General features: G+C 28.2%; 2 protein-coding genes across 2 annotated transcripts; both read right to left on the bottom strand.

Annotated features, from left to right (window-relative positions):
* Positions 1-1,080: 1,080 nt before the first annotated feature.
* Positions 1,081-6,079, bottom strand: LOC111035999 (MICOS complex subunit Mic60-like). Its single transcript, XM_022317861.1, has 15 exons — positions 5,934-6,079; positions 5,748-5,845; positions 5,430-5,672; positions 5,269-5,318; positions 4,972-5,052; positions 4,177-4,248; positions 3,918-4,052; positions 3,720-3,858; positions 3,444-3,648; positions 3,239-3,376; positions 3,039-3,164; positions 2,460-2,688; positions 2,248-2,391; positions 1,846-2,131; positions 1,081-1,763 (listed from the first exon to the last, which is right to left on the bottom strand). Exons 1-15 carry the CDS (start codon positions 5,958-5,960, stop codon positions 1,577-1,579), a joined length of 2,160 nt encoding a protein of 719 aa, XP_022173553.1. The 5' UTR covers positions 5,961-6,079; the 3' UTR covers positions 1,081-1,576.
* Positions 6,080-7,114: 1,035 nt separating this feature from the next.
* Positions 7,115-8,891, bottom strand: LOC111036003 (39S ribosomal protein L9, mitochondrial). Its single transcript, XM_022317865.1, has 5 exons — positions 8,618-8,891; positions 8,305-8,467; positions 7,859-8,028; positions 7,582-7,785; positions 7,115-7,507 (listed from the first exon to the last, which is right to left on the bottom strand). The coding sequence occupies exons 1-5, from the start codon at positions 8,684-8,686 to the stop codon at positions 7,340-7,342; spliced, it is 774 nt and encodes a 257-aa protein (XP_022173557.1). The 5' UTR covers positions 8,687-8,891; the 3' UTR covers positions 7,115-7,339.
* Positions 8,892-14,044: the final 5,153 nt, after the last annotated feature.

Below are 14,044 nucleotides of genomic sequence, written 5' to 3'. Positions count from 1 at the left end.
GACTTACCTATATTGACTATTTAAGAACGATGAAGCAATTAGAATTTGTCTTCGAACTTAGTTTCAAAGTTATAACCTTTTGAAGTTAATGTTTTTCCGTTTTTACACATAACCTTAACGCTCTATAGTTTGAATAAATTAAAATTTTTTTCTTCTTTTGTAAATTAACTGTTCCGGGGGGCTTTCGGGACCTCCTTGGACCTCAAGTTTAGCGACCAGATCTGGTAGGCGTAGGGAGCGACTACTTGACATACTTTAACTTAACCCCTATAACAGGTTATAGGTCACCTGTTACTACTTACTTATTAGGTTAGGTTAGGTTAGGATGTTATGTATGCTTAGGGTCTACACTTACCTAACCCTTCCCCAGACCCCGTTGGTGTTGTCCCCCCCAGGAGGGGGGCAACACTGGATTACTCCCTACGCCATGCCACTGACAGGCTATGACTGACAAGTTTGAAATTCCCTCACTCCTCAGTAATATTTAAATATTTTCTTTCATTGTTAAGTACTTATGTTTGCAATATCAAATACCATGGTAGTTGGTGAAAAATATCATTGTAAATATGTAATATGTTAACCTTTTTTAAGAGCGTTTGAAGTTAACATTGCATACTCACCCGTAAATTGCAAAAATTTTAAAAATGTTGTAGTTATTCAAAAAATATTAACTGTATGCACTTTAAATTTTCATTTTATCATTTGTTTCACATGATACATGATTCAAGACACGTCTTGAGATATTTATAGAAATTTAGATTTTTTTAGTTTTTTCTTAATTTAAATAACAATACAATTGTATTTGTTGGGTCAAAAAGCTTGAAAATGTAATAAAAAGTTCCTTATAAGTTGTTATAATGGTAGTTGATAAATATTAAAGATCCATTGGCATTATTATTTTTTATAAGAAAAAATTTTAAACTTTAAATACATTTTTGATGTCTGATGATCTGAAAAATGTAAATAGCTAATTTTTACAGATATGTTAAGTTCAAATTGGACAAAATTTTGATTTAAACTGTAGAACAACGATTTTAGTAATTTTATTATAACTTGAAAATATTATTTATGGATACTTGATACTTTAAGAGTACATTACTTTATTGTATACAGTAAACAGTAAACACACTATGACATGCAATTGTTTTGCTAAAAATTAATTGAACATTTGTACCTACATTGGTACTTAAACCTAATAATAAAATAATAAGTTACTTTAATCACAATAATATCATAAAATTTAATTAGTAATATGAACCATCTTTGCTCAGAATCATTTGCTGTAACAACAAATTATTAATTCAAATTTAGCACATCCATTACTGTGACACTCGAAATACTTAATGAACAATATAAATATTTACGACATCATTGAAGTAGCTAATAATTTGTAACCATTTTCCTGTGTTATATAATTAAAATATTTATTTACATTGGAATTTGACATAGAGCGCAGATTGAAGTTATAAACAGAAATTGATAACAAATAGATAATACATTAGCCTATCAAACAAACATTAATTATTATGCTCTTTAATTACTCGGCTACTGGAGGCATTAAAACAACAAATACATTTCAATTTCCATGTACAGATGAATACGATATGCTTGTAGTGTAAGACATTAATAGATCAACAGCTTGTTTTGTTTCCAAAAAAACTGTGGCTTCTTTTATCCATTCCTTAGCAACGACTCTTGAACAACCTGTCAGCAAGTTCAAATATCTCAATGCTTGCAAAATATTGTCCCTATCAATGCAGTACCTGCAGCAGAATAAAGTTTATTTATATAATATTATATGAATGTTTTATAAATATTTATTGTTAAATTGCTCATATTATGTACCTCGCTCTTTCAACTATTTCATAAGTGTTTAATTCTAGGGGATCAAATTCTTCATTGTTCACTTCATTGGGTGAAATATGTGAATGACGGACAACAAAGAGGCTAGCCAAATAACTGAATGCCATCAAAGGTAAACTGAAACTGTCATCCGGTATAAGAGCAGTCTCGTATACTCTTTTTTCTACTTGATTAAAATCTTCTTTTAATTGTCCTTTAGTAAAAACACCAATTTCAAGAGCTTTGGTTGGAACAGCACTCACTACTTCTTCCACAATCGAATCTGAAGCTAAAAAATACATCATAAACATAACTCACAACACAAACCACAAACTCAACTCTTAAGCTTATGTGTTATGAGTTATGATTAACATAAAATTAATTAAAATAAAGTTTAATCGTTACCTCCTAATTTTTTTATAGCATTTATTTGATCTTTTATGTTGATTGGTTGTTCATTATCTGAACTACCAAGAGAAGTTTTTAGAAATTTGCTTGCTTCCCAAATTGATTTATTAGCGAATAGTTTCTTTTCTTTTTCAACTTCTCCTATAATATATAAACAAATTTAATTTCTTTTAACATTATTTGACAAAAGTTATTTTATATTTAAGTACTTTTTAAATTATTAACAACACTTTGAAGATCAGATTGCAATGAATCCAATTGTGATTGGTACTTTTGACGCTCTAATTTTTCTATAGCTGATAGTTCTTGGCGTACTCTATTTTCAAATTCTTCTTTGGTGAAGTCTACTGCTCTGGTTATAAGGTCTGCATGTGCTTTCTTATGTGTCTTCAATTGTTCCTTTAAGTCTTCATCAACTTTGGTGTTAAATTGATTTAACTAAAATATAAATTAGTATAGTGAGTTAACCACAAAACAATAGTGATCAACTTAACCTAAAATTGACATATTGAGTACAGTGAAAGGTTGACTAAATTAACTTTGTTATCATCATAAGATGGCTATATAAAACAACATCATTTAAATAATCCAAATAATAAATTGTTAGGGGCCTAGAAAAAAACTCATGTTTTTAATTTATGTTACAAGCAATATGCAATTCTCAACACAACAATTTACAATTCTAAATAGCAATAACAATTTACTACATAATTACATTTTAAACAGTATTATCGGTCAACCAATAATTATTTTTTTAGTAATAAGATAAAAAAATATATTGTTCAAACCTGATGTTTAAATTGTTCATCTAATTTATGTATTTCTGAATTTAAACGGGAGTTTATCTCATTTATTGTTTCAACATTCAAAAAGTCTGCATTCATCGCATTATTTATTTTACGATCAAGAGTTGCCTAAGTAAAAATATAATGTTAAAAAAAACTTTTTTACACAGCTAAATAGTTTGAAATTTAATTTATATATTCACTTCTTGTTTAGAAAGATGGTCTTTATAATGGTTAAGTTTTTTCAACGCATACAGGAGAAATACATCAAAATCATTATTGTTAACATTAATTTTGTGTTGAGTTATGTCTGAACCAGGAAACAATGATTCAAATTCATCCTGTAGACAAAAATATGTAATATAAGTATTTAAATACTGTTTTCATATTTAGTTATAAAAAAATTACAATCAAGTTTGCTTGTGCTTCAGTGATATTTGACTTATATTTGTTTATATATCCCAACTTATGTTCTTCATTTTCCAATATAACACGGGCATTATTCAGTTCTTCTAATGCTTCATTAGTTCTGTACATAGTCTTGGCTAATTTATCAGGAGTTACCTCAAATGTAGAGTTGCTTAATAATTTTTGATTATCAGATATTTCTTTCCTAAATCATAAGCATCTTGAAATCATCCTGTGCCAAAACTATTAATGATGTATTAATGTGAAATTTATTACCTGTATTTCTTTGCATCTTCAAATGCCTTGTTATATACAATATTTTTCTTATCTTCAAGGATTTGTAGTTTAACACTTAAGTTAGGATCTATGTTTTCTGTAGTATTATCAATAAGTTTGTAAACATTTTCAGAATATTCTAGTTAACACATAAAAAATATTAATGTTAGAAGAAAACCAAATATTAGTATATTATACCTTTTATTGCTGCAGTTGCAATTTTTAAAGAACTCGTGCCCAAAGAAGATTTTTTGAGAATTTCAGTTTCCAGTTCTTCTAATGTATATTGGTGAGGCGTTACGTTTTGTGGTGCTGGAGGAAGTTCTTGTTTTTCTACAAAAATTATAAGGCTTTTAATTGAAAAAATAGAATACCATGACAGAATGTATGTGTAAGGCACTAGGGCAAAAATATATTAACTACAATAGACTATAATATTAAAACCAAAAAAATATACCGGCAGGCTTAGTCTGTATAAAATTAGTTTTGACGGGGTCCTCCTGTGGTTGGCTTTTAGATTGTTGGGGTTCTGCAGACAAAAAATACCAAATTATTGATATTTAATTTAGTTAATATTGTAGGATTCAGGACTTCTTGCATTTGCATGTTTAATTGTGGTGGTCTTAGATTATTCTAGGTAAGATATAAATTGATTTTGTAAAATGGTAAAATTAAATACAATTTTAATTTGCACATTTTAGGAGAACTCCGTGTTTGAAAATGTATTAGCATATTAGGTAGTGCATAATTTGTATTTAATTATTTTAATAAATGTAACATTTTAGGAAAAATAATTCCTAAACGACATTGTTATCGAGTATTGTAATGGCAATCTAAATCCTAAATGGCATCTACATTCTATATTGCATGAAGAATTAAACATCAGTAAGTGTTCTGGTATTTGAGTATAATGGAAATTATTTATCATATTATCCAATTACAATGTGTACCTAGGAACTACCCTATTTATGTTATTAAATCTTTTTTTTTATCTACGTTTATTTATTTTGTATAAAAATGCCTAAAATGTCAAATAATAGTCATATTAACAAATCATTAATTCATAAATTATCTTTTAATTAATATTAAATTTCAAAATTTGTTGACATCTTAACATTAATATATTATATATTCTGGAGTTTTTCAAATAAAAATTATTATAGTTGCATATTTTAATAATTGTATAGACTTTTATCGCAATAAGTCCCATCACCTAGTTATTAGTAAATTGTAATATATATTAACTTATAACCTTGTTTTTTGTTTGGTATACTTTGTTCATTATTTGAATCCATAATAACAGATGATGGAAAACTTTTGGTTATTGATTTAACTAGAAAAAAACAATACAAGAATACAATTTTAATGATATGTGATTGTATTCTAAAAATGAAAAAGTAATAAATTAGTATTCCATAATCTACGATTTGTTTATTAAAACAAACTATATTATTTAAAGAACAATTGAAAATCAAATTTATATATTTATAAGCTTGTAACAATCTGGTTATAATTTATTAATTAAAAATAAAATGAAGATTGGACTTACTTTGGTCTATAGATTTGTCCACAAAACTATGTTTTTCATCAACACCGATACTGTAAAATATTTTAAAAAATCATATTCATATTGTGTACCTTACATTTATATAAAAACTATAAGAATAATGACCATTCAAGATTGTTTATTAAATTTAAAATATGACTTGCCTCTCTTTGATTGACTTTACTTGCTGAGCGACCTTACAAATCACACGGCCTCCTATTTTTTTGCTTTTGTCAACAAATTCTGTGTCTTCATATAAACAGATTTTTATAAACTTGTCAGCACCTGGCACATTATTTGTTAAAAGCTCCCGAAACTTAGGATCATTTTTTGAGTAGACAACTATCCCCGCTGTGCTCATAACACCGGTGAGGACTGTGCCCATTACATAAAATAGAAATCGAGATCTGAAATGCAAGTAATGATCAAAAGTCAACTTAAACTATTCATATTGGTTAAATTTTGTCCTAGTCAAGTCTTACTTGGGTTTGACTTCATTGGTTGATGTGTTAATAGCTTGTAGGCGATGGCCTAAAGTTTTAAAATTTAAGGCTTTCTGCCTAGCCAAAATTGATCCGATCTGAAAAGAAGTATTGGTATTTTAGATACTGTACTACTTATACTGTAATCCCTACACATTATTTTAAACATCCAACAGTTGCACTTACGGTATTTAATTGAGGTAATTTGTACATCGTATTTGATGAAAGTTGAATAGTTTAACGGAGAATTGAGAAAAGAATCTAATATTTAACCTGAATGAACTCGCTTATTATTTAGTGTTCGAGTCTTTGAGAAAAGTAAGCCGATAGGTGGTTGATAACAATTGATAAGAACATTATCTTCTGTGTAATGTATCTAACTGATAATAGATTATTACTGTAGATTTATAAAAATACATTATTAGTATATATATAAATATATTTTTAGTACATATATTATATTAATACAAATAATACATAAAAAATATATTTGTATATGCCTGTGAACTACAAAAACACATCTACAACTGATCTAGACACTGAACAAAATCATGGCCACAAAGTTGTACGGTGTTCGTAGAGTTCATTCTTTATTTTACTCTATGGTTCTTACACAAGCACAATGTAACTGCACTTTGTCTTGTTAGTAAAACGAACTATGTTTATGTTCGAGAACCATAAAAATCCTAAATAATATATTTCTGATGGATAAGATAACCGATAAACAGAAAACAAAATACAATAGAATATACCTGGATAATTGCTTTACTATATGAATACGATTAGGTGCTATCATTGATTTTACTAGGTAATTTTATAAAATCAATTGTACCTAATATTATAAATTATAATGAATACCTTATAAATGCAATTTTTTTAAATTTAGTTTCAGTATATTTTTACAGTTTCTATTATACTCTACTGAAGACCTTATCAAATTACTGCCCCTAAGCACAAGGAAAGAACACTTAAATGGTTATTACTCTATTAGTTATTTAAGTTAAGTTGTATTAGACAAAAATATCATAAAAAAGTATTAAAGTTCATACTTTTTATTACTATGTAACATATAAGTATTATGAGGTGTTTATTTTTTTTGTCAGAAGCGAAAAAAAATTTTTAGTCTTATGGCTTAGGCTACAATTCTCATAATAAATCACTAATATTGTTTGGTTCAACTTAAATCTCATATGATTATAGGCTTAGTCACTTAATCATTTATTACACATTGATAATTAATTTATCAGTTTTCAAATTTTATTAAAAAAAGATTTGTTCTCAAGGATATTATTAATATTGTTAATTATGAAAAATCATATGTTTATACTTTTAAGTACCCAATTGATTAATATTTAAATAATATAATATTATGATTATAATTGGGTTTATTTAATTTTTAAAAATGATATACAATGCATTGCATGATTTCTAATTTTTAAAGGGGGACAATTTCACTATGGTGAAAAAGTTGATATAGAATGGACAATTTTGAATTAATACAAATTAAATAAAACAAGATAATAATCTTAAAAATCATAATTCATCTAAAATTAAATACATTAGATACTACTAAGAAATTAAACTAGATAAATTTAATTATTTTTTGTATCTCCTCTCATTGACATTAAAAGTTCAGTCTGCTCAGGAAGAATAGCTATTGGAGTTCTAGTAAAGAATTTTGTTCGAGGTAATCGATCAGCAAGTTTAGTACTCCAATGATGAAGATTACATTCTACAGGCACTTTTTCTTTTTTGTTTATCTGTAAGGAAAAACAATGTAAAATTAATTTCTATACAATAGAATTAAAATAATAGAAAACTAAGCATAACTCACGGTAATATACACAACAAAGGATTTTCCTTCTAAAGTGAAATCAGGTCCACTAATTGGATGCTCTGGCAATTCTATTGAATCATCACTTAATACATGTACATTCATTTTTCGTAGTGATACTCTAATGTGCCAAGGTTCAATTGTCCAAGGCTCATCTTTGTTCATGCTTACACTTACAACCATTTTTTTTAAATACTTCACAGTCTAAGAAATAAAAATTACATTTTTTTCTTTAACTTCTATTTAGATTAATGAAATAGGATAAAATTTATAATACTTGAAGAGCATGAATAGAACTAGGTTTCTCTTCGTCTTTGGTTTGGTATAAATTATTTTTCATACGTTCCAAATTATCAGGAGAAGCATAAATAGCTAATTTAGGCAGAAGCAATTGATCATATGCATATGTTGGCCGAACACTAACTAGTTCACCTTGATGCCCTAATCCTAAGTCAATAAGAACATTTTAATAAACTATATTATATCATAATATTAATATATCTTTTAAGAGTACAAAATACCGGCATGCGTTGTCTTCATCTTACAAACCCATAACATAGCAAATTGCACATTCTGAATAATTAGTTTAACTATATTGTGTTTAATATTAGAGTAAACTAACCTATTACCGAATTTAGAACTTGGAAGTAAGAATGTCATACAACGCATGAGGGTATGGTTACCTCTCAATACATGTTTGCTAGAAGATAAAATTGTCCCTACCTTCGACATATTGAGTTAATATTACATCAATTTTTTCTTGTTTCATTCTTTCTGGATTTTCCACAATATCATAGACAAAATGTCTTCCTTTCAAGATAGGTTTATGTTTGGAATTTTTTTTTTGTAACTGAACAGGATGGCGCCGTTTAAGTATGATTAAAGTCTAGTAAAAATATCATTAACAAATATTAATTATGCATACAAGTCATATACTAGTAGAACGAAAAACTCTTTAAATGTTTTTGTCATCATAATATATAAGTGCTAATTTAATAAGAAATGTATTGAATGAAAAAAAATGTAAAAATCTTACCCTATTGAACTGATGAATTGGGCTCTGCACTGAAAGCAATTTAGAAAAATTTCTCAGTATTCCATCCATGATGTTTTCTATATTATATTACAAAAATCACACCCTTTTTTAGTAATCTTAAACAACGAAAATAAAAAACAATTCGTCAACTCGAGTAATTCGTTATTTCTAAAATCCAAAATCTCAATCGAGGCATTCGTTTCCTAAGTTTCCTTTAAGTTCGAGCCGCTCGACGATTCAATCACCATCAGTCTGTACCATATCAGTTATCACTTATCAACAAAATACATTATCTATTCTACCATGGTAGTTGTTGGCTAAAAAGCCGCCAAGGAGCTCAAAACTTTTTTAAGTAAACTGTTGCACCAACGTTAATATACCTACTATATACAACGATGTAGAGAATATCTTCTACAACTAATACGTAATAACACCAATACACCATGAACACCCAATATTTTATTATTTTATTTTATTGTGAACATTTTGTTCACACTATACCGTGTCATGTACTCATATCGTGTAAAATAATTTTTTCTGTTTGGCTGAACCACGTGTTCCATTAAAGTCAAAATACGAATAGAATATATTATTATAGGTATATTATTATAGCTGTTGTCTTCCCGAAAATAATTTCAAAAATAGTAATTTTATAATAACGTAGTGAAATAGAATAACATAATGACAATAATTAATTAATATAGAGCGTTAAAGCGTTATGCGAAAACATGCGTAAAAATCGCAGAATCTAAACTTCATTGTAATCACTAACCTTTAATTTCGGGATTAAGTTCGATTAATAAATTTTGATTGCACCAACGTTCTTAACTCGTCAAAGTACATACATTTTAGAAAAAAAATGAATATGAAATATTCATTATAGGCTCGGTAAGCTAGCTAGAGTAGGGTTGCCATAAAAGTTATTTATTTATTTTGAAATATTATATTTTCCTGACTTTTTCACCTGTTTCAATAGCTCTAGTTTTCCCGTAGCATACGTATGAAATTCGACGTGAAATTAATGGTTTTAGAATACAAATATAATTTTTATAAAAACATGATTTAATATAATTATTGGTACTAATATTATTTACACATAACCGGGACTTTTGTAGGGTCTAGTGGGACGACCGGGACCGAAGTCATGAACTGGTGACATGTCCCGGTGTACCGGGACGTATGGCAACCCTAAGCTAGAGTGACGAGAGAATGCCTAAAAATTGCGAAATAGCAAACATCATATAACTGAAACCTAACCAAATTTTGATTTCACCACCGTTTTTTATACAGGTACCTAGCTACATACGTGAAAGAGAACAAATTTTCAAACAAGGGTGTCTCATAAAGTAACAAAGTTCCAAACTTATTTTTAAAATGAGCTTTATGAAAGGGAAGGCCAGGCCTAACAATTTGAATCAAAAAATGGTCTCGGGCCTCGACCACGGTAGACATATTTTATTATATGACTTAACAGCGTACAATGATAGATTGATAGGTACAACAATTAATACTGGGAATGTATAGAACACGATGCGCAGTGCGCAGGTAGACAGTTCAAGGTAGCTTAGCTAGTGGGTAGTGATTAATACGTGAAAATAATTTCCTAGTTATAAAAATAATTTGTACTAATCAAATATGTCGTAACGATGTTGTGTTGATTTTGTATCGGCCAGAAACATATTAGGAACCCTAATAAATACTATTATAAATGCATTAATTTAAAATTAAAAAAAAAAACAAAACGTTTTGATTGTATGATCAAGACTAAAAATATCTGATTGATGATTTACTTTAATTGACATATTATTAAACCTAATTACAACTTGTGAAAACGTGAACTAAAGAATTATCTCAGGTAATATATTAAATGTTTATCTGTGGATATAGCTTATGAGTTATGACTAATATATTATTATATTAAATGTAAACAAAGTGTACTTAGAAGTACACCTTACCTACATAGTACATAGTATTATGAAACCGGTGATAATAAAGTATAGATTATAATCAATATATTGTTTAAAAAAAATCATGTTTGTTATATTCATTCAAAAAGCGTGTAAGGAGATATCGCTCTGTTGTACAGTAGGTCACAAGTGCCAAGTGGGTCACTGTAATGAATGATGTTGAATTTGAATTCAATGATATAAAATCATTGTGTATGAAAAACTATTCTGAGCGTAGACGGTCTATCAGTCCATGATATTACTTGGTATATTTGATGATGTTACTATGATTAAAGTAATTCATTTCACTTTTAGGAAATAGTACTACAGTAGATTCACTTCATTTTCGCTAAAAACAATTTTTTTTGGTTATTATTATTCGAAACCGTCGGGCGTCGAGAGTGTATTTTCGATTTTGTGAACTTTCTGGGTTGCAACATTTCACACAATCAATATTATTATTACTTTTTTTTTATTAAATATAGTCCTTCGTTTCGTGGCTTATTGGGAGACGCCACTTATGAGAGGTACACTTGTTTTTAAACTTATAATATTTCTATTCTAATATTAAGTAATAACTAATAATAACATAACTATGTAACAATAATAGAACTCATTATGTGCTTAAAATGTAAAATATCATGATGATTTTTATGTTGTAAATATTTTCGTTTTTAAAGGCTTAAAACACTGAGATTCAACACTACCTCTCCCAAATATTAGGTATCTTAATCATTTAAATACTGAACACTACAGGAACGTATTAGCACGTGGATCTAGGGCCTACGGTGTGTTAATCCGGGCCTGTATCGACTACTGACAAATAATTTGTTTGAAAATGGTGTTATAATTTAAAGAAATAAACCTATACGGCTATATAGGCTTGTACATTTGATCTCACGAAAGTGTTTTTTAAATATGTAATAATTTTTTTTGTTATAAAAATTCAAAATTGTATAGTTATATTTTAAAACCTCACTTCGTAATTCTATTGAACCTTTGTACCTACAAGAAGCTTAATACACGATGTGATCATTTCATAAAACTTTTTTTTTAATATTTGTATGAAATTAAATTTATCAAAATGATTTTTTCCTTTTGTAATACTCAGCCACACGAATTGTAAATTATCACTTTTAGTGAAATATTTTAACAATGTGTATAATATTGTATTTCATAAAATGTCTCTAGCCTATAGGAACTCTATGTAATACCAACTATAGGCTAGAAAGCCTTAATAATAAGGCTTTCTTTTATATATGCTATAGCCGGCAATCAGTAAAATTGTTTAAATTACCTAAGCTGCTTAATAATATATATATATATATATATTAGGCTAAGCATTATATGAAATAACAAACGATATGTAAAGGTGATGTATTAAATGCATCCTATCGTTATTGATATTTGACAATGTATAGTATGTAACTTCGACTAATATAAAGCCATCAGTAATCTGCAGTAATATCAATACATTTCTACTGTAGACAGATAATGGGGTTGTCATTTCGTTATCATAGTCATATACTTATATACCTAACTATAGTCATTTCACATTTCAGTCTTTGACAAAATGTCGTGAGTGGAGAATCGAGAGAACGATATGAAAGATCGTTTTAACTCAGAGTTATTGAAGGGTCATGTACTCATGTGGCTTAAAAAATAGTGTATTTTTAACTGATGAGCGATATTATCAATTAATTAAATATGTCAATAATGCTAAATCAAAAAACAAAAAAAACCTCATGACCATTATTGGTCACTTAAAAAATATTTACAATCGCCATGCGCTGTACATCCGTCTTACAAACTCAAAACATGGACAATTTATTGTACGTTCTGAATAATTCATTTCTTATGATTTGTCCCTCTATTATATTTGATATTGTAATATTGTAGCAAATTGATATATTATCAAATTTAAAAGTAAGAATATTATCGAATGAACCCCAAAGATTTTTTATATATTTTAATTTTAAATCAAGTTAGGAGTATTTCAAAATTGTAAATTGTTTGTGCATTTTAAAATATTCATAACTGGATTCAAAATTAAAATCTAAAAAAAACCATTGATGTTCACTAGATCCTACACTTACCTACTTCTAAATTTAATAATAGGTCAATTTGCTCTTTTGTTAAAATATCTGAGTTAAATCGATTATTCAGAACGTACAATTTATTATAATTATGCGTCTATAAAACAGACAACGCATGCGGGGGTAGGCGTGTAGCGTCATCTTAATGAATTTACTAAACCTTAGAAGACCGTATAGTTAATATACTAAAGTGAACTAAAATTTATAAGTTTACCGTAAAAATGTTCTGAAAAAAAGTTCTATCAAAATCTATTAAACATAATATGGTTGTTAAGTACCATTAAAAAAAGTTTATATTGCTGTTGGTACAACAGCGTGCTTCAAACTTTTGAATTTGGGATAAAAAAAGACTGGTTAAAATAATGATACGTCTTTCTCCAATTTTTTGAAATTGCATTACATTATCGATATTCGATGCATATTATATATGATTATAATCATAAAAAAACCAGTGTACGACTAGGATACATCTTGCATAGCAGAATGTAGTGATTTAATAATCCATAATAATTTTCATTAATTGAATACGATGATGAACTGCGGTCTGTAAATAATTCGCACATGGCACACGTTATACCTATAAACAGACGAATTAAAAATATTTAATTATATTATTGGAATAATAAAAGTATACACACTATGCAGCAGATTATATTATTCGTCAAATATTATAATAAATATACCTATACCATATACGTATACGCGACCATTCCAATTATCTGTAAAAATTCCCTATTCAGAGGCGACTATATTGTGTAGGCGAATCTGTAATGCTGCAGAATCCAAAAGGGTTGCCGCTATTACACGCTATTATGATTGTTATTTTAATACGTAGAATATGACGTATTGTAGTAATGTTGTTCGCGTTGACACGCTGTGAAGTCAAAACGCGTGTGCAGACAGACCGACGCTGACGGTCAATTATACACGATGTCCCGCTGACATTGTTCCCATTATAAACACCCTGTGGCACACGCGACTTACAAATTATTATTATTATTATTGTTGTTAAAACGAAACGGCTCTCTTATTCGATTTCTCCCACGGCCCACGCGGAGTCGGTTTGTGCGCCGTGTATATTTTTTTTGTTTTTCTACACAATAATATTAATAGCTATGCGCACCAATTAAAAGAAAAGTATGAGATATATTTATTTTATTATAAATACATTGATGTATTTATTTTTCAGTGATTGCATTAAACAAATTGTTCGGGATGTTTGGGTGATTGGGTCCCAAATGTTTTGAGAGAGAACGAGGTGGACATTTCACGAGTTGTAAAATATAGAAATTTTTATGCCTACCGCCTATGTTGAAAAATAATACTTAAGAATAAAACGAAATCGTGCAATTATTTACATTTTTCAACTCACAAATCGAAAACGT

This window comes from Myzus persicae, unplaced genomic scaffold, assembly GCF_001856785.1.
Source record: "Myzus persicae strain clone G006 unplaced genomic scaffold, MPER_G0061.0, whole genome shotgun sequence".
Taxonomy (NCBI): Eukaryota; Metazoa; Arthropoda; class Insecta; order Hemiptera; family Aphididae; genus Myzus; species Myzus persicae.
Note: the sequence above shows the minus strand (reverse complement) of the source record. Positions and strands in the feature narration are given on the sequence as shown.

Bases quoted from the DNA above. Each gene is read 5' to 3' on its own strand.
- LOC111036003 (XM_022317865.1), bottom strand. From the start codon at position 8,686: ATGGATGGAATACTGAGAAATTTTTCTAAATTGCTTTCAGTGCAGAGC. The intron at 8,029-8,304 runs GTAGGGACAATT...TTATTGACTTAG, and splicing joins ATTAACTCAATATGTCGAAG to GATTAGGGCATCAAGGTGAA. The intron at 7,786-7,858 runs GTATTATAAATT...TTTATTTCTTAG, and splicing joins GTTCTATTCATGCTCTTCAA to ACTGTGAAGTATTTAAAAAA.
- LOC111035999 (XM_022317861.1), bottom strand. From the start codon at position 5,960: ATGTACAAATTACCTCAATTAAATACC. The intron at 3,859-3,917 runs GTATAATATACT...TGTGTTAACTAG, and splicing joins TGCAACTGCAGCAATAAAAG to AATATTCTGAAAATGTTTAC. The intron at 2,689-3,038 runs GTTTGAACAATA...TTTATATTTTAG, and splicing joins ATGAACAATTTAAACATCAG to TTAAATCAATTTAACACCAA.